This window comes from Falco punctatus (assembly GCF_963210335.1).
Source record: "Falco punctatus genome assembly, chromosome: 13".
Taxonomy (NCBI): domain Eukaryota; kingdom Metazoa; phylum Chordata; class Aves; order Falconiformes; family Falconidae; genus Falco; species Falco punctatus.
The window spans coordinates 19,435,385-19,455,506 of NC_137593.1; the positions used below are offsets into that span (position 1 = coordinate 19,435,385).

Here is a 20,122-nt window from a genome sequence, read left to right on the forward strand (position 1 = left end):
TTCCCAATGACACCGCGTGTCCCAGTACGCTCCAGATTGCCACAGCCACCTGCAGTGGACACCGGGGTGCCACCATCCCTCCTGGAGCTCACTTGCATACTACTCAAGAACCCAGGCAGTGCCCAGCCAGTCAAACACATACCATGGAATAACTCATCCTGTTACCTTATTCCATATACAACTTGTGCCACCACATTTCACACACAGAGTAAGAGCCAGGAAAAGAAAGTGTTGGTTTCAGACTTCCTAGGTGGGTCATATATTTCAACAAACATTGTGACAAAATTGTCAAATGCCAATGGACCTAAAAGCCAGGCAGAAAGTGAATATTTCTGCCTGCTTGGCCAAGGACATCTCAGCTTCTAAATTGTAAAAATGAACACACTAGAGAGTCAGTTGTGTTTATAAGAACAGTAAAAAACCCAAACCAAACTAAAACAACAACAACAAAAAAACACATACCCTCCCCCCCCCCCCCCCCCCCCCCCCGAACCAAACCTGAAGAACTTGGGAAAGAAAGGAGCTCTGCTGGGAAGCAGATTCCACAGGAATTATTTTGAATTTCCTCAGCCAACTGGAGCTGGGGGAAGGTTGATTTTCCACTGCCCTGCACCTTGTAGAATCATTTACACTTCTCAAGCGGATGTAAAAATGTTACAGACACTAACAGCACCATTTAACACCCACTTTGCAGAGGTGTTAATGTCTAAACAAAGTATAAGGTCATAGAGAGTAGGCATAGAGACATTCAACTAAGAGCGACTGCTGAGGAAGCACAGGCTCCTCTCCTCCAGGTCACTAACAGCCGGGGTGCTTCCCACTGCTTCTCCAAAGAGGAGCCTTTATGTGGGGAAGCTCTGGCATGGTTACCAAAAAACTGTTCGTAGGAAATTACCTTTTGGTGGGTGTCGTGTCCTGGAGAGCTATGTCCCTGTGACCTCCTCTCATGCAGAGAAGCACCCCTGAGATGACCTGCAGCGTTCTGTCTGCTGCAGCCCAGCCAGCCGAGGCCTCCATCCCCACAGGGTGCCACCATGCTGCTGTGCTCTGCTGAAATGAGAGCAGGGGAGGGAGGTTATGGCAGGCATGACTGACCCAACATGGAGCCTCTTAGCCCAAAGCCTGACAGGTGCACCTGAGCAAGATGTGGCACTGGATCAGCCCAAGGAGCTCAGCTCGTGCCAAGTGCTGGACTGGCCAAGCCATGACCTGGTGAAGTGCTGGTTTGCCAGCTGGAAACCAGAGATCTGGCTGCCGCCTCACCTCAGTGACCTCTGGATGTTTCTGCCTGCCCCGCCATGCTGTGGCATTCTCTGAAGGAATAGGGCAGCCTTTTGGGTGCTGAGCCCTGAGGGAGGCTCCCCCAGGGCAGCTGTGCAGTGCAGCCATGCTGGACACAGCTCCCTCAGGGGAGAGCGGGTCGCTGAGGGGCAGAGAGTGCCGGCTGCAAAAGTGGCGGGAAAACCCAAGAGGCGCTGGCCCTCGTTTGGGAAATGGGCCCCACCTGGAGGACGCAGAAATGACCCAGCTCAGGGGCACTGCAGCCTGGCCTGGCTGCCTCAGGGGCTCCCTCATACTGGAGACTAAAGTTTAGCATTTACCACCAAATATCCAATAATTTCTCTTTCCCCAACCCAACTGGCATTCTCTCTCACCCCTGTGGCGTGTGGTGCAACCCGTGCATCCCGCCGCCTGCCCGGCCCCTCAGAGCAGGCATGGAGGTGAGGCAGCTAGCAGCCACCAGCCTCTGCCCTCACACTGGGACTTCACAGGCTTGAAGCCTTCTCGCTCAGCCACAACTATCAGGAGGCTGCTGGAGACCAGTCTGGATTTTTTCCTCTTTTGTCTTTTAAATTAATACTCCTGATACAAAAGATCTAATCAGGTATTGTTGTTAGATTTTGATCAAGTGAGGCTGCTGAGTGCCAGCAGCAGGTGGCCTCCAGAGATCAAAAGTAACCAGCTCCCTCAGCCATCAGACCCCAGGAGCCTGTCCTCTCCCCAAAACCTGGCCGATGGCACCACAGTTTTGGCCTGTCTCTGGAGTCCCTCTACCCCTGTCCCTCTGCTCCCAGCTGGCACAGGGACATCACCCACTTTTCCATGCCTGCTCAGGAGGGCTGGATTGGCCCTTGGGCATGACAGGAGTTTTCTGCTTCTCACATCAGTGTGTTCCCTTCTCACAAGCTGCTTTCTCCCTCAGCAGCAGTCACACATTTTTCTGGACGCTTTGTCCTTCGCAGCCTCCTCCTGGTGCCCCAGCACCTGCGTGCACAGCTCCTCTGTGGCTGCTGCAAGCTCCCAGCAGTCTTCCCACCCCCATTCCCACTCCCTGTTTCACTGTCTGCAGCTCAGGGGCCAAGGCAGGTTGCAGGAAGGGGGCAGGTCTGCACCGGTACCTTGCCAGAGTAGGGGAAAGCTCCTGGTCTCCTCGATTGGCTTCTCTGGGGCTTGGGGAGGTCAACAGAGCTTCTCATGAGCTCTTACTGTAGGCTGCATGTGGTCCAGGAGATACACATGACAGAAGTGAAAGCTGAGGGAGAAGGTTTATGGGGAATTTTGTCTTTTTGTTTTAACACATAAAATTAATTTCCTCCTGGCCTGGGCTGATGTCCTGCCAGCTGCAGTCAGGAAACCTCTCCCCTGGCACCACTCTCTATTCCTCCACACAAAGCTGGTTTTGGGGCAAGGGTATTTGGGTCCAGGAGGGATGTGGGCATCAGCCCTGGCTTTGCTGCCCACCAGCTGCAGCTGTGGCCCAGTCTGCAGCTTCTCAGTACCTCTGTGTTTTATCAACTCTTTAGTGATTCCAAATCCTTCCATGAAACTCGCTGTGTATACACCAAGAACAGCATTGATAAATGCTATCCTCTAAAATAAAATCAATGGAGGTTCCTGCTCCTGCTCTCTTTGCATGTTTTCGTGAGGGTTAGAGAGTGTAGAGCCAGCTGAGAACAGGGGAAGGAGAGCACAACATTAACAGGAACAAAAGGCAACAGGAGAATTCTCATTGTACCTACTAATATATTTCCCAAAGCACATCATGAAAGAAAAGATTGAGACAGAAAGAGAGAAGGGGACAAAGGAAGATGAAAATATGCCACAGGCAGGGAGAACACTAAAACCACCACCCACCCCAGTGCCAAAAATCTCAATTAAAAGGTGACAGGTATGTAATTTTGTTTTAAAGGCAAAACCGCACCATAAAAGAGATGTTGGCACATTTAGAAAATAAATGCCAAATGTGTTCAGTCTTGCTTTTGAGCAGTGTTTCTTTTCAGTTGTCTTTTGTTTTTTGTAAATTTTATTTAGTTTCCTGCTGTTCCTTTGCCAGCTTTGTCAGCGCTGGCTGTAGATCTGAAAGATGTTGGCCCATCTCTCCTCTAATGGCTGCCTGACTTCTCTGCTTTGCTCAGGGCAGGTTACTTGTTCCCAAGGAAGACAAAACGCTGTGTGCTTTAATTGCTTCGCAGCCACTCTGGCACCAGCTAAGGTCACTGTGAGTGACTGCAGCAGAGAAACACAGTGATTCCAGCCAGTGTTATTGTGACGATTTTTAAAACTCAAAAGGAGAGAGACCCAAGATGAAGGACTGCAGGCACCTTTCCACTTTTAAATAAACTTAGAGCAAATACAAGTGTAAAACTCGACCATTGCTTTTTATGGTCTTGTCTCCTTTTAATTTAAACCTCTTCTGTTTAAGAAACAATGGCACATAGGAAGTGTTTCTGCAGTGGCAAAGAAAGCGAATACACAGATTTCAAATGGGGAAAAATTTGAATTTACCCCAATTTTATGCTTCCTGCTGCACTTGCCAATCCTCCCTTTTTGTTCCTTCTCTGGTTCTGGTGCTGCTCTCTCCAGCAGCAGTCAGACATGGCATGGGGAGTGAGGTGGATGTTGGAAGTAATCCTGGAAAGTCTTTAGAAATAAGCTAGGACACAGGACTTCATAAACTGTCCCATTGAAGCGTACAGACAACAATCTGACTTTTAAACTGACAGGATCTCTTTTCCTCTTTTAAATCTGGAGAAATCCCTGTAAAACCTTGGTTTTGTCCTGTTCATTTCTAGTCATCCCTGTAGGATTTCCCTATGAAACATGGAGAATGGGACAAAAGGCTGGAGTTTGTTTAGGAGTAATTCACTCTGAACACCTATGCCAGGGGCTGGAGAGAGGATGAGGAGCTTAAAGAGGTTACAAAGCTCTTCAGCCATTATATGGGCCTTGGCAATGGGGTTATTGCTGAGGAAAGAGAGGCTGTGCCTCAGGAAAAGCATGCAGCTTGGGCTCCTGAGGCAGGGAAGCCCTTGGAAAGCACTTTCTGGATCATCTGCAACCTGCCTCGGATCCAGCTCCTGCAGAAGACAACCAAAAGATTCTCACTGGCTCAGTTCTGCATACAGATCCATACAAGCATGGATAGCACTTTTTTTTGCCCATTAAAGGCAGCTTCTTCCATGAAGGGAGAGAAATTTGGTCTCAGTGCTATAAGCAGAACATTACTGTTCCTTTCTGGGTTCTTTATTTAACTACTTGCTTATTTGCTCTTGGAAACCTTTTTAAATTACAAAATGTGGTCTTAAAAAATTAGAGGAGAGGTTATCTCAGTCACAGAATCTAGGCTACAAAACTTCAACAGAAAACAGAGTATTGAAAAATTGAGCACAGGAAGATCATTATCAATTGCACTGTTGTACAGGTCCTTTTCTTCCCCCACAGCACCTGTCCTGTCCCTTCCTCCTAAGGTGGAATTCCTCTGCAAGGACTGGGTTTTACATACCAATGGGAATAAAGCTTCTCTCTGGAAACAGGACTTTTAAAAAGAAACAGATCTTTTTCAGGCTTCATGGAGAGCGTGATGGGCCCCTCTCCCATTTGTGGATATTCTGCAGAGATCTTTGAAAGGGGGTCTTTGAAATGAGCATCTTCCATCACAAACTGTTCACAGGTACCTATACGAAAATTTCTGTCTGCTCTTTGGAGAAATCTTATCCTAAGGATTTAGTTGAGGATGGCACTCATGGCATTAGATGCAACCAGGCATGACTTACAAATACCAACCTATTAAAGCAATTCATTCATTTCCTCCAACAAACGATGTGATTAAAATGTGCCTAGGGAATGTTATAAATATACAACTATGACTTGACTTTTCTTCCCAGGAATCTCTAGCTAATCCCTAGTAAATAACCCAGCTCAAAGCTGAAACCGTCAAGTGAAAATGAATAGCCAAATATTTTAAACTATTGCTTTTTATTATAATTACACCGGAGCACAAATAAATAAGCACTAAATTATTGTAAAATATTGTCAATGCACTAAAGAAAGCAGAATTGATCTTCAAACAACATCTTATTACTTCAGAAGTATCAAAGTACATTTAATTACATCTTACCTAAAAAAATCAAGTACAAAAATGAAAAGAAAATTAATATGTATTTATACTGTGTATATAGAAACGGCTAATAATATATGATTACATTTAGCCTCTAGCTACTCCTTACTCCTACACAATCTCAGGCACGTACCTGACAATTTCTAATGAAATATGAAAAAAAGCAACATGACATTCAGTTTCAAGATATTGGTAAAGGTATTACATTGGAATGAACACAGAATGATTTCATTTTATTTAAAAACCCTGTTATTTAAAAACATAGTGCCATTGTCCACTTAAAAATAAACAACCCAAACTGAAAAACCCCATACCATTTTATACCATTTGCTTTAATTTGTCAAAAGGAGCAATAAAGTAGACATACATTGGCTAATATACGTAAACACATTTTTAGTGCAAGAATAACAAGACCTGTGACTTTACTGTGCTTTCTTGAAATCACAGTGCACTTTACACAAATTGCTACACTATAATGTTTAACTTCAAGAGTTTAAAGCAAAATAAGTGCATACCAAACAATTTCATATATACAGTCTTCATAAGTGTGTGTATATATGTGATCTGTATGTATATACAGAGTGCATATTTATACAGACTACAGCTTTAATGACTGTGTGTAACTAAGCACTTGTCATTCACCCTGTGACACAGAAACTGCTGAGACAATAGGTGACATAGAAAATGTTTGACAGCATTTTGATGGCACACTCTCGGCAGTACGATGCACCTTTTACTCAAGCATTGGGGTGGGCCAGCAGTCATGGGACAGGACAGTTTATCTTGCTCTGGCTCTGCCCGTGACCTTTGGAAACTACTCCACCTGAGCCTCACTTCCCTCCTTTGTAAAATGATTCTTGCAACTGTGAGGTTTAGTTCACATTTCTAAAGTGCTTTGAAGGTAAGTGCTAAGTTATATTTTACTTTTTCATGTACTGTCGCACTTTAAAATGAAAAGCCATTGTTTCCATGGGATACAATGGAGGTCTGGAAGCACATGAACAGTTATTTAGGAAGGACAACATAAACAGTGTTGAGCGTTACAAGCGAAACAAGGAGTGGTTTTATGGTGGGCAAAATGTACAAGCAAGTTTGCTTAGGACAAGAATGCTTCGATTCCCTGATCATTATTCCTATTATATATCGATATGGAAAGGACACAGTACGAACAAACACTATTAAACATGTAACTGTTTACATTAACATTTGCCTTCCCCCAGAGGGCCTGGCACTGCAGCCCCCGTGCGTACCCACAGGTCTGGACTGCAAAATTGATGCTTCAGTAGGACGGGTTTTAAAGTAATTGCTCTAGGAAGAGACCAATGCAGAGATGGAGTATCAAGACTGACTGAACACCGGCTTCCGTTTTGTCACCAGAGACTTTAGTGCAGCTGGGAGAAAGGGTTGAGCTGAATATTTCACACATGGTTATGAAAAATACTTCTCTTGCCACATAACAAGGAAGACAAAGCATAAACACTTTCTGAATAATGAACCTGTTATCTCAACAGATTTCTCACGACCAACAAGTCGTCTTCTTTCCAGCAGATTCTGGAACTTTGCGAAATCTCTGGAGTTTTTCTTCTGCCATTTTCTTTCTTTAAAAAAAAAAAGAGAATAAGCAGAATATACAGTTGGTGTCTTGTGGATGTAACATGTATTCAAAGATTCCTTCACAGCCTCTGGCTTTTTTCATGTCTTCTGCATTTTGGCTGTCAGGGGCTCTTTAATTCTGCATTTCAATTGCCTACCCATTCCAGCCACTGTATATTCATAGCACACACCAATATTTAATGTATGTGGGTATACGTATGCACACAGCTATGAGTATATATAGAGATACATGCATATATACAAGTATATGTGTGTACAAATATGCATATATACATATACAATAATGCTAATATACATACACACATATAAACACACACTTTATCTTTTACAGAAATCTCAGTTTGGACATCAAAATATACATTAGTTAATTAGTTATAAAATATTTAAAAACTTTATTTCAGAGGCTGAAAAGAAATTACTACTGATAAAGCATTACCCAAACTCAAACTTTAGCAATATAGATTACAAAAACCTTCTAAAATTTGTTATTTTTGGTTTTTTTGATCAGCAATTACAGCTGTGGCAATGCTGTCAATATAATTTCAAAGAAAAGCCAATACAGCAAGAAGTTTCAAACAACACACCTTTTCTTCTCGGCGAATATAATACTAAAATGATTGTTTTAAAGAGGGACTTTTGTGCTACCAAACTTCAAACGCATAGATAGAAATTTAAATATACAAAATATATGCCATAGATCTTTCCCCCCCCTACTCCACAGCAGTACAAGTTTCCCTCGCTCTTAACAGATCCTTTTGGAAGATATTTCACCACATGGATTTCACCCTCATAATCAGTATAAGCCATCTCTTTCTCCCGTTAAAACCAGGAGGTTATAATTCTTTGGTCATGACATAATATTCTGTTAAAATGGGTGTAATACATTACAGGATTGCAAGCCAATTACAAAAGCAGCCAGGAAGAAGAAAACGGCATACCCAGGAGAATGTATGGGCCTCCACTTCAAAACCATGTGAAATCAAGAGGGATTTCCCTACTGGCTTTCAAGGGGCCTGAATTCCATCCTTTATAAATAACATAGGGAAATCTGACACGGCGTAAGGTAAGGATGGGTTGCTGGGTTTAAAAATAATGAACACGTAAACAGATTTTGTTACCTTTATTTTCTGGACCAAAGACAAATGTGGACAGGAACCGTGGCTGCAGCGCCACTGCCTTAACCTGCTAAGTGACTGGGTCTCTCCATCACGGGCTGTACAATGCTTAGTCACAGTGAACCATGGTCTCTGCTAGTCAGCTGAATATAATGAAGTAAGAGTTTCTGTTGCAGGCTTTTCTGCAGAAAATTTAGTTTTCCGGCCAAATAATTTTAGTAATGGATGCATATAAAACCAGGGGCAATATATCTGATTAACTTTATAGGAAAGCTGATGCAGAACAATTCATATTTTAAATGCAATTCAGGCATCCGCATTAAGCACTTTTATTTGCATTGCTTGCAGTTTTGCTGTTTCCCACCAGAACTCTCTCCTTTGTCCAGCCCTCCCCTCCCCAAAGATAAATACCTCCAACAAGTACAACTCTAGGAAACTTCTACAGCCCTAGCACGGCACCGAGTTGTTTTGTACATTGTCCTCTTCAACAAAATGTACAACCACATGCTTTTGTACAGAGGCCACATCTAGGCAGGTAAGAGAAATAAAATGGTGGTGGTGGTTGTGGTGGGGTAACATTAGAATACCACATAGAAAATAGGTAATAAAACAGTGTAACAGTAACATTATATAGTAAAATTCTTCATAAATTTTTGAATATATATATATATATATATTTAAACAGTGTATTAGTTTGGGTGTTTTCAATATATTGGCGAAATATTTACATTTTGATATCTTCTGGATCCAAAAAAATCCTGGATAAATATGTATGCCTTAATCCAGTTGGAAACTTAAATCTCTCTCTTGATTGACAGGTGAGCACTTATTGGTGTGTTTTTTCCTAGGAAGATCACCACCTGCAGGTAAGTCTTAGGTTAGAGCCTTTGCCTTATTAAAAAAGCAGGCTACCTGTGCACGATGCAACACAGTGGAGAGGGCATCCTCCACACGCCTGTCAAATTGCAGTGTCCCAGAAAACAGTTTGTTGTTTGGAATAAGGAGGAGGGCTGTATTTCTTGGTCCCAGTATTCTTTTTCCAACTCGGCAAAATAGGCATGCTGTCCTGTTTGCAGAGTCCTTTTTCTGATTTCTGTCGAGCTTTTATTTCTTTGCAGAGGCAACGTTTTTTCTCAATCATATCCAGCATTGTATGGTCCCCTTGCAACCACTGCATACATGTCACCTATTGAGGGGGAGGGCGGGGAAAGAAAAGAAGGAAGAAGAAAAGAAGAAAAAAGGCATACAAATAACTATTTGGTCATTGATTTAATATATTGTTTCTTTGTAACATTAACATTAGTCTTATTTGAAACACTCCAGTTTCTTTGATGGACAAAAAATAACTATGCCAACAACAGAAACAAAGTTAGTCTTTACTTCTAACTACTACTTTAAGAAAAAAAAAAAGGGTAGTAAAAGGTCCTCTTTTTAACTTCTGTAGAGCACTGAAAGCTAACAAAGATAAATGTTTTCAGCAAACTAGCACTGGTTGGATTTTAAATGATGCACTAGATCTTAAAAAGGCACATGGATCTTAACAACATCCTTAAGTTGTGGAAATAAAAAGTTCTATCCACTGAAACCTGTGTTTTATATTGCTTTCCAAATCTAACCTGTCACATTAAAAGCACAGTGTTAACACTTGTGAGTATCAAGCTAAATATAACTCTGTGTTTAATTTTTTAAAAAATACTCTAATGAACTCCATGCAAAGTATATGAATTTACCTACCCTATTCTGTGATGGTATTTAATTAACTGGAAGACACCAAGAGTTTAAGAAACTCCTTGCTTTCATGCATGTAGAATATTTGAAAACATGATCCTGATTCATAAAAGGAGGTTAGCATACGTTTAGCTGTAAGTACATGTCACAGCCCCTCTGAAGCCTGAGAATGTGGCTTCATTTGGGTTTAGTGGGGTGCTCATGACTGATGTGTGTCTTCAAAGGCTTTTGATTGGAACCGAAATAGCTAATACTAAACTATCCTGAAAGGGCTTATTGTATTTGGATGACACACTGTATACCTGCAAATGAGAAAACTTCCTCTCAACATTTACTTTGCAAATTTGAAGTGATGTCTTGACTCTCCCACCATTTGTTTTCCACATTAGTCATAAACTGAGGATTTGTGTATAAGTAAACACATGCCATACATTCACAGGGGCTGTCCAAGTACATCTCTGATCTTGTCATGAAAATGCATATGTACAGTAATACTTTGGCAGCGTTTTACGATTCATGAAGGAAATGTATGTTTATTATTAAGAGTATTTGAGTACATTTAATAATGCATATGCCTTTCATTCACAAAACTTAGAATGCCAAGTATGGGCATATACCAGGTTCCTAGAACTGGGGACTGGTCTTAGAAACCAGTATAGAAACTTCCGTTGATCTTGGTAGTTTTGGTGGTCAACTTGAAGCGTATTTAGCATTTATTGATAAATAGATAAAATGTTCAGATGTTTCACAGCAGTAAACAAAGCAAAAGGAATAAACATCAGCAAGCCTCAGAAAAAGTAATGTGATGTACTCAAACAGAAAAATAAAGACAATACAGTTTTTAAGAGGTGACACAGGATAAACGAATTTCAGATAGAATCGCCTTTCTTTATACTGAAACAAAACTGTGCTTACCTTATCTATTAGATAGTACTTTGAGTAGAACAAGTTTAAACCACAACATGAATTTTGTTCTTGAATACTCTTGTGAATTTAGTATTACACAGGTAACATATCTGCAAAGTGTCCTTCCAAACGGCTCAGATAAAAGTCTTCTGGAAGCCTGTTGTGCCTGCTCTTCCTAATCAAATACTTATTTTTCAATTAAGGAAAAGTCTAACATTTACTGTGGTGCAGGCAGGTATGAGGCATGTCACCTGATACGGCTGTGAGACTTTCTCTCTTGTGTGTGCAGCCCTGGTCCAAAACTCACCGAACGAAACGGAGATACTCCTCCCTGCCCCCTGGCTCAACTTCACAGGTCTTTGGATGAGGCTGTACCTGAAGCAGATTTTCTGCAACTTATACTCATCAGTGACGCATTAGTACTTACACAGCAGTGTCTTCATTTTGGCTGGGTCCTCCTACGTGGGGTAGGACAGGGACACAGTCTTCACACAATTCATTACACAAAATATTCACAACACACAGCTGCACACCAGCTTTTGGGCTGGATTTGATGACAAGAGTGTTTGAGTGTGGGTTTCCTCTTCTAGGCATTGGGAAATACCTTGTCTTTTATAACCCATCATGTAAGTAAACAGAGCATGTGCCAATATCAAATCCTTACAGTATGCTGTGTGCTCCAGTCACCATGCATCACAAGGACCATCTGCACCATGTACGACAGACACTGTGAGGGTGTTACATCCACGTCACCTCCACTCTAGCCACTGTACTACACACAGTACCGTTGCCAACACAGTGTCTCCTGGTAGCTAATCTTCTTCATGGAATCCAAGGGGACTGAAGCAGGATTTTGACATGCTAAGCTCTAAAAAACCAGTTGCAGCTTCCCAAAGATAGAAATGGTGTTGCAAAATGTATCAGTTACACAGACACTCTGCCACCCCCTGCAAAACAGCCCTTAAAATAAACCCAAGTGTAGGCAGCTCCAAAATCCTTTTTTATACTGGCCACCATATTGTGTTGCAGTTAGTGAATCATTTATTATGAAGAATATGAGTTCTTCCACTTTCCCAGACACAGATTTTCAAGACTACTTGTGATTTTTTTAATGTTATTTTTGTTTTAAGGCTGAGTCCTTCACATCGGCATCTTCTTAGAAGTATCATCCACATGGTACATTCCTCTCCTGTAACTGCATTCAGGTAATGATATGTGCAGCATGAACGTGCAGAACTGGTATGTGCAAAGTCATTTGCTAAAATAGTCTAAGTGAACACATATGATGTTGAAAGGCTTGGGGGAAAATGCTTTAAAGTGAGAACAAATGTTAGGGTTTTATTTGATAGTTTTTTCCTAGTTATAGTGTTAACGTGCAACAAAATAAAAATGTACTGAACAAGGATGCATGCCTCTTGAAGTTGCAAGACAGACCTAAGAGGAAGTTACCACTCCATAGATCAATGAACTTCACATATGGCAATAACCATGTTGCTAATACAAAATCCTAAAGAGTGTTAACTAAATTTTCAGTGTGTCCTAGACACATTACAGACATTAAGGCTCACAAGCCAGCACTCAAGCCAGCTGTTTAATCGCAGCAGTAACCCTCAATGATTTCAGCAGGGCTACTGAGGTGTTTAAAGCTAACGTGTTTAATACTGTGGACTTAGGCCTAATCCTTCCTGTGACTGGTGCTCACACGTAGTTCCAGTACTAATTTTTTTCATACCCTCCCTCCTTTCTGGCTTCAGCCTGCTCCTCTGGTCATGTACCAGGTTGGCAACATCACTGCTGTATCATAAGAAGGGATTTGTTCAGTATGAGAGGCACAGAAAATAATGATGTTACAACTTAATATATGGAAAAAAGTAGTGATCATAACATTATATAGCTATAATGCACACATTATACAGTTTTATATGGCTCTCCTATTCCTGAAAGACCCCATAGCGTGTAAGGAACAGTACACGTACTGCAGCATGTCAGAGCTTGGCTGCAGGTGTAGATGGAGGCAGACAGGCACAAAAAGCATCAGCACTGGAAGTAACAGCCAATGAGACACAGCACGTGAGAAGCAAAGTTGGTTTTGACCACAGCCTTGGCCCAAAGCCTGTTCTTACTGAAAAGGGAAGAAAGCAGCTAATATTGGAATTGTGAGGCGGGATCTCCTGGAAACTCCAGGATATGTATCAGGTACTAGGTCACATAATTGCCTTTGAATTATGGAATTTGCTGATTGTAAACTAATTTTTGTTTCAATGGAATTTTTACTCAGTAAATTATCTGGGGTCTAAGATACTATTTTTTTTCAAAATCAAGCAGAGCAGGAGAGTAAAGGAAAACATCTGCTGAAGTCCTAGAAGCTTGCACATTCACCTAGGAAGTGTTGGAGGCAGGCTGAAATCCTTGCTCCTAAGCAGCCAGTAAAAGCTGCAGGATAACTTGCTGTGTAGGAACCATACACAAATGTAGAGTGGTTGGATAAATCCTCTCACCTGAACATGACTGAGCGCAGATATAAATGGGGATGTCTCATGAGTTCCTGTTAAACACACTAACCTTTTGATTATTCATTATTCTCTAGGTTTTTTTCAAAAATCTTCTTTAAAGCAAATGCTTCTTCCAAACTTGAACATCAACGACAAAGAGCAAGAAAATTCTTCCACTATACAAAACTGAATTCTTCTATACAGTTTTAATCACCAGCTTTCCTGAAGGCCTTAGGAGAAACCACTCTATGTTGCCACCTTACTTTTACTATCTGGCCTTATTTTTCTGATACTTTTATTCCCAAAACATAGAAAATTAATTTTATTAAGGTCTGTTACATACTCTCAGGTACTATGTTGGCAGTGCCGCAGAACAAGAAGTAACAAAGCCATCTTACAACTGAGAAAAAGCAACTTTACACATCCTCAAAACAATGCAAAATGTTTTGTCCAAGAAAACCTAAGTAGAAAAAGAACTTTTCTTTTGAGTGTTCTAATGCTTTATAAAGATCTGAGAAACAAACTAGACAAACTAGTTCCCTTATCTGCAAAGCACAACCGGCATGTTTTGGTCTGTAGGTGCCTCCATGAGCAATGGGCCTGTCTTCATTTCTTCTTCCCTCACAGGACTGAAATTTTGAATTATTCCAGAAAGATAAGTAGGAGTCCCAATAGTTTACAAATAAAAATATTGCTTAAATTGGATTACCTGAGCTAGATCTCAGAACTGTCTTGGAGCAGAGGTTTGATGGGCAGAACATCTACAATTCAGTTGCTCTTAGAGGACAGGGCCTGGAGCCAGAGGTCAGTACATGCCATAGCTCTCTGCCACATCAGAATTTACTGAGCAAAGCTCATAATCCCATGGAAAACTCAAAACAGGCTTTGGGGAACAGACAATGGCTCACACTGCCAGGAACTCCCTGGTGTCACAGCAGACTATTTCTTTTTCTATTGCCCTGGCATGGGCTCTGCCCTGGCCCCAGGCACCACCACTGCTGCCCACAGAATGATGCTGGGCAGCTTCAGTCCACGCTGTGTCATGGCAGCCTGCACCAGCAGATTCACAAGAGTGCTCAGAATATGGGTGTTTAAAGCAAGAAAAAGAAATCTAAATGAGCAGAGTTCTTTCCCTGATCTTAACTAAGCAGGGTAATTTGGTTTGGCAAAGAGAGTTATAGTTACAGATGTAAAAAGAAGAAATTATTCTCCAATATTACAATTAAGCAACTGCTGATGGATACAACTTTGCACACCTGCTAGCTCTGGTCACCAAGTGCAGCAAACATCTTGTATTTTTTGTTGGTGACTATTCACAATATGAGATAAGACTTTCTGGCCCTTCAGGAACTGAACTTTCACCATAAGGAGCACCAGGCAATCATCAGTACAGGGCACAAGCAGGTCTGCATAAGTTACTGAACACATGTACGCTACTGAAAAAAATATGGTGATACCTCCAAGTTATATACAAACCAAGTGATCCCGTGTAGCATAGCCTTTCCAAATGAAAAACAGGAGCGGGTGAAAAGAAAAATCTGGGAGCAGGACTGAAAATATAGAGGGGAAAAATCCTCAGCACCAGGCTTGGGACTCTTAGGTGTGATAAGTTTTACTTGCTTGTGTGTGACATAAATAGCTACATAAATACAGATAGATAATGCTCTCAGTAAAAAGACTTACATGCTACGCAAGTCCCACTCACATCCCCTTGTCTCAAATCGAGCCCCACATAACTTAATTGTGAGCCACTGCATACCAGGCAGGCAGGCACCCTGCACCCCTGCCTGCACCAGCACGAGAGAAGAGTAAGTGCCAGGAGCAATTCTGCTCCTCCAAAGTCAGGCCACAGGGGTGAAGTGTAGGTAGGATAAAGTCGTGCTAATTCCTGGTGCTGACAGGCATTTCAGGAAACAGCACTGAAAGGTGTGCTATAAATTTTCACACAAGTGCCCATGAAAATATGTGCTGCTAAAAATGCCATAGGGAAGAAGAAATATTTAAATATTGTAGGTAGCTCGAAGTTAGAAAATGCTGTCAATTTTCATTCATTTTTGAGGAAACTTTTCTAACATTTGAATTGACTGTCCAATATTTCATGCTCTGAACACTTCTATGAGTGGGTTGGGTTTTTGTGTGCTGTATGAACTTTTAATGACCTAAAAAAATATTTTCCACTGTAGTTTACATGAAGGCTTTAGACAACACCATGTCCTGTTAGCTGTTTAACCTGATGACATCTTGGCTGGTAAGTTCTTGGTTTGCCTATTTTTCATGTTGCTAGTTTGTTTGAGGCGAAGTCAGAAGCTCTGGGCAGTAAGAGAGCCCCATGATTCAGTGCTGCTTCCATAATTTTTCCTAATACTATAGGTTCCCACTTACTGTGCTGAAATTGCAGAGGTTATGGGGCTGAGGAAGGTGCTGTTCTCTTCTGGCCCTTGTGAGTGCCTCCCTCTCCTGCTGGGTGGGCAGAGGGGCTGAGTCTTCATTTACAGGAAGGATGGGGAGAACCACATCACGGGTACGTGACCATGAATGTCACGTACAAATACCCTTTTCTTTGTGACAACTGTGTATCAACAGTTAAAGCGAAAGCTCAATAGCTGATGTGAGGCTACAACAAAGGGATCTTAAACCAATGCATAATACAATGAAATAAAAAATATCAGCAGCATTTGGAGGAGATTATTAAAAATGTCTCCTGGATCCAAACACAAAGCAATCTCTTAACAGTGCAATCTGTGTGCAGTGCTCACATCATTCAGCAGAGCCAAGCATGCTGGCTTGTTTTGGCAGGCTACAGTAAGTGAAGAAGAAAGGCTTTCTGAAAGCCACTTACCATCCTCTGGGAGGAAAAGGCACTCCCTCCCTCTTGCCTGTTCTCAGGCAGGAGCTTCCAAACTCTCTTTCCCACCGAAACTCTTGACGGCACTTTCCCTGGTGCAGATGGGTCCCAGACATCTGGCTGGGTAAGGTATTTCCACTCGGGAGGGTGTGAAATCCCACTCCTAGAAGGCAGTCATGTGCCACGGGTGCAAGTGGTGGAGGGCTATGTTAAGTAGCAACAGTTACTTCACGATCTGCTATCTGATACTCTTAGTTTGACGTGGAGGTCCTCTTAGCACACATTCACAAAAAGGGAGTTGTCCAAGGCAGGAGTTCAGCCAGAATCAGGTTTCAGAAAATCTGAGTAGCAAGATCCTCACCCATTTGAAGCCAACAGGAATGTACCGGCTGACTTCATAGGTCCAAGAAATTACAGTTTGTTCAAACAAATAGTAAAGAGAACCCTCAAATGATTTAAAAAGCCTTCAGAAGAGCACTTGGAAAATTACGTCGGACAAGATTTCTTTTGCTAACCATTAGCTGTAGTCATTGCACTGCAGCTGAATGCTGTTACTTACAGTGGCTGTGAAAGTCAGTAAGTGAGGATAGAACTACAGGCTAGATCTGCAGTCACTTCTTTCTCTCTGACAGAGATACTCTGCAATAACATTGACATGAGAGACAGCGTAATATGGCCCAGGATAGTAATTCACACAGCTCTGTACTGCTAACTCATTCTCCTGTTACTGTTAAATTCAAAACAACAATTGATTATTAATATGAAGGTGATTAGAGTGTGTTCAGGAACACGCAGGATGTGCAAGGTGAGCTGTGAAAGCAGACACTCTCCAAGCAATTCGTAGTGCATGGTAACGCTCCCCAGGGACACTGCATAACTTAACTGCAAATTCTTCTCTGAAAGTGTCTGAAGTGTTTTTTCTAGAAGGTGTCCTGCAATGCCAGCAGCCACATTAGAATGATCCCATGCATTCACATACTTGCATCACAAGCACAAGCGCACGCAAGGTGCTAAGTAGTACTACACAAACTACCCTTCCCAGCCTTTCACAAATTCTTCTTTTTAAGGGACACAAGTAACATCTCTGTTTTCCCTCTAAGCACTTGGGAAAGATTTCCCCCAGCACACAGTCTTAATTTTGACAAAACAGTTGGGTGGGAAGGAGCCCTTCGCAATTTTACCCATATGTTTGACATTAAAAGAATTCACTGACAGCTATTTCAAGTTATGAAACTGTATATGCATCACATTTTAGGGCTATTGTATCATTTGAATTGCTGTGTTTAATGTTTTGATTTACATTACTCTAAATTTCTAAACTTCTGGAAATATGTTTTCTTACAAATGCTACTACTACAGAAAAAAAATGAAAACTAAGGCCCCTGTAATCATGGTTCTACCTCTTAATTAATTATATGATGCACTATTGTAAGAACACTCTGGACACATTTTTTTCAAACAGGACTCACTAAAAAACATTACATTGTCTTGCACTCAATGGGTTGACTAATCCACCACTTAAAAACAACTGAAAAGAATCTTTGATCTCCAGGAATTCCTGAAGATTCAAGATTATCAGCAATTAATAATTATCCTCAAATTAAATTAGCAAATGGTTAGTAAACCTTCAGCACCTCTGATTCCAGACCTCCAGTTTCATGATTCATTGCTTCCAATTACTAAATGTCACAGTTACTTTATACAGAACCAGCCCTGCACATACTCCTATGCCTCAAGTTTTCCGGTAATCCTCAGATTACTGCTGAGGCTATCAATAAAACAAACTTTAAATGATAAATTCACTGTCCTGCTTTCCATTTTTATGCTGGCAATCAGTCTAGCTATAGATCTTCCTGACCTTGCATTATTATCTTATTTGGAAACATGTATTCTTCTCATCTAAGCTTTTTTTTTTTAAACATCCAACAACTGTCTGGAATCTACTGTTTGATCTACTGTTAGTGAACACATCCTGTAAATGCTAGTATGTTTAAAATAAGAGCCTCTAAAGTAACTCATATTAGGGATACCGTGTAAAGTTGTCTCATGCAACTCATTTATGCAGTGGATCATCGCATAGTGCATTGCTATTGAGATTACTCATGAAAAATCAAAGCTTAATCTATGCCTTTGCTAAGCAATAAATGCAGAACTCAAGCAACCCACCATGATACATCCTGTCGCTCACTGTAAAATAAAAAGGAACATTCAATATTGTATTAGGTCAATCACAGGAGGGACAAAGGACAGACAGAATACTTTGCTAGAGTTCAGCAATACAGGGATCACCTGCTAACTGCATTTTGCAGTACAACACCTGCAGGGTAACACTCTAATATCCTAGATTTCCTTGAAAGATTACTAACCCTGTCTCACCACCTCTTCTTCTTGCTGGAGGTTGCTGCTCCATTGCATGTGTGCCTTAACTGCCCACGAACCAGACTTAAAACAGCAGGACATTTTGAGGCAGTGACCTCAATGACTGCTACAGCTAGCCCTGCCTATGACTGAGTAACCACATCCAAGTACAACACACCTGTAATTAGTGTGTCTCACTCTAAATCATGGTGATTTTGAAAAACTGCCAGATTCTAAATGTCAAACTGAGACAAACAGCCCATCACCCTTTGCATTAAGATGTGGCATGGAACAGTGAGAGCTGCTAGTGAGCAAGATCCTTTCCTCCTCCCGTTCCAACCCCTGCAGACTGCAAAAACTCTCATGTACGATGGTGCTGAAGGCAGCAGGGTGCATGCTTTAGGTACTGCTTCTGGTCAAGTAACAGAGGCCAGGAAGAACCCAGAAACTGAACATGGAAGAATGAAAAGGAGTGGAAACAAGACCAAGACTTGGGGAGAATCAAGAACTATGAGAAAGCCAACATTGAGGCTAATCCTAAATTTACAAAAATGTGACATGTGGGGACACCACAAATTCCTTTACTTTCCTCATTTTTTTGGACTTAATTTTTTCCAAGCTAAAAACACATACATCAGCTTCAGCACTCTTCTTATTGAAGACAGTACTAGGACTTAAGATTTAACCTTTATTGCTGTAACAGCTGAAGAACATCAGCACACCAGTTTGCCAGCAAAGCACCCAAGTCTTTGTATTTCTCTAGCATTTTCAAAAAAAATGGACATAAGAATAGTTTTGCAATTTTAAAAAAAAAATCAAAATAATATATATGGAGGTAGAATTTTCAACAATTTCAACATTGAAAGGACTGGTGCCTCCAGTTCCTCTTGTTTTGTATTGGGTGGATGATCAAAATACACAAATATCTCAGTTACAGACTGTGGAGTTGTGTTACAGATGAGAAATTTTGAAATATGGTCTTACATTTGTCTTTTTTGATGGTGAAATTGAGGCAATGATCATTTTCTTAGATTAAATGCCATTTCTCAAGTATTGTACTGATTGTATGGGGGTGGAAATTTAAGAAAGCATGACTGAAAACAACACTGAGTGTACAAAGATGCTTATATTCTTCTAGGTGGTTGCATCTTCCTTTTTAAAGATGCATAAAAATATGATTAAAAGACAGAGATCTCCATTTACGATTATTTTCTGACTCCAATTTGAAAGGCTGTTAAAGAACATTTACTAGAGTTATAAAGCGTACTGGGAGTTTCTAAAGAATCCAGATATGTAAGAGCCTGCCTTAGTATGAGATGCCACATCTGCTCTATCCTTACAGCAACATCATACCATTTCATTTATATCAGGAACTGCTAAAAAATGTAGTACCCAAACCTAATACAGACATTGTTTCCTGACACACAGAATAGCTGAGGAACAAGCAAGAACCTAAGACTGGCATCCACATGCTTTAGAAAATGGGATTCATTGGGTGCAGCAGTTCCTTGTACCTTGTTTCTGTTTTTCTGTCTAAGAGGCAATCTCTGGAAGGATGGCACTGATACAGCGTGTGACAGTGAATCAGCATTAACTCCTTGAGAAGGCTGCAACACACTAAACCATGAGCACTGGTCTGCTGAACCAGGGCTTTGCTCACAGGCTC

General features: G+C 41.3%; 1 protein-coding gene across 5 annotated transcripts in view; it reads right to left on the bottom strand.

Annotated features, from left to right (window-relative positions):
- Positions 1–414: 414 nt before the first annotated feature.
- NYAP2 (neuronal tyrosine-phosphorylated phosphoinositide-3-kinase adaptor 2) overlaps positions 415–20,122 on the bottom strand; it is a 151,802-nt gene continuing 132,094 nt past the window's right edge. For 4 of the 5 annotated variants that reach the window (XM_080409937.1, XM_080409935.1, XM_080409933.1 and 1 more), the window contains one exon: positions 416–9,313. In XM_080409937.1, coding sequence (XP_080266063.1) covers positions 9,086–9,313 — 228 coding nt within the window. In that variant the 3' untranslated portion in view covers positions 416–9,085. Of the gene's footprint in view, positions 9,314–20,122 lie in introns of all 5 variants that reach the window. The other variant, XM_080409934.1, reaches the window with a different exon arrangement.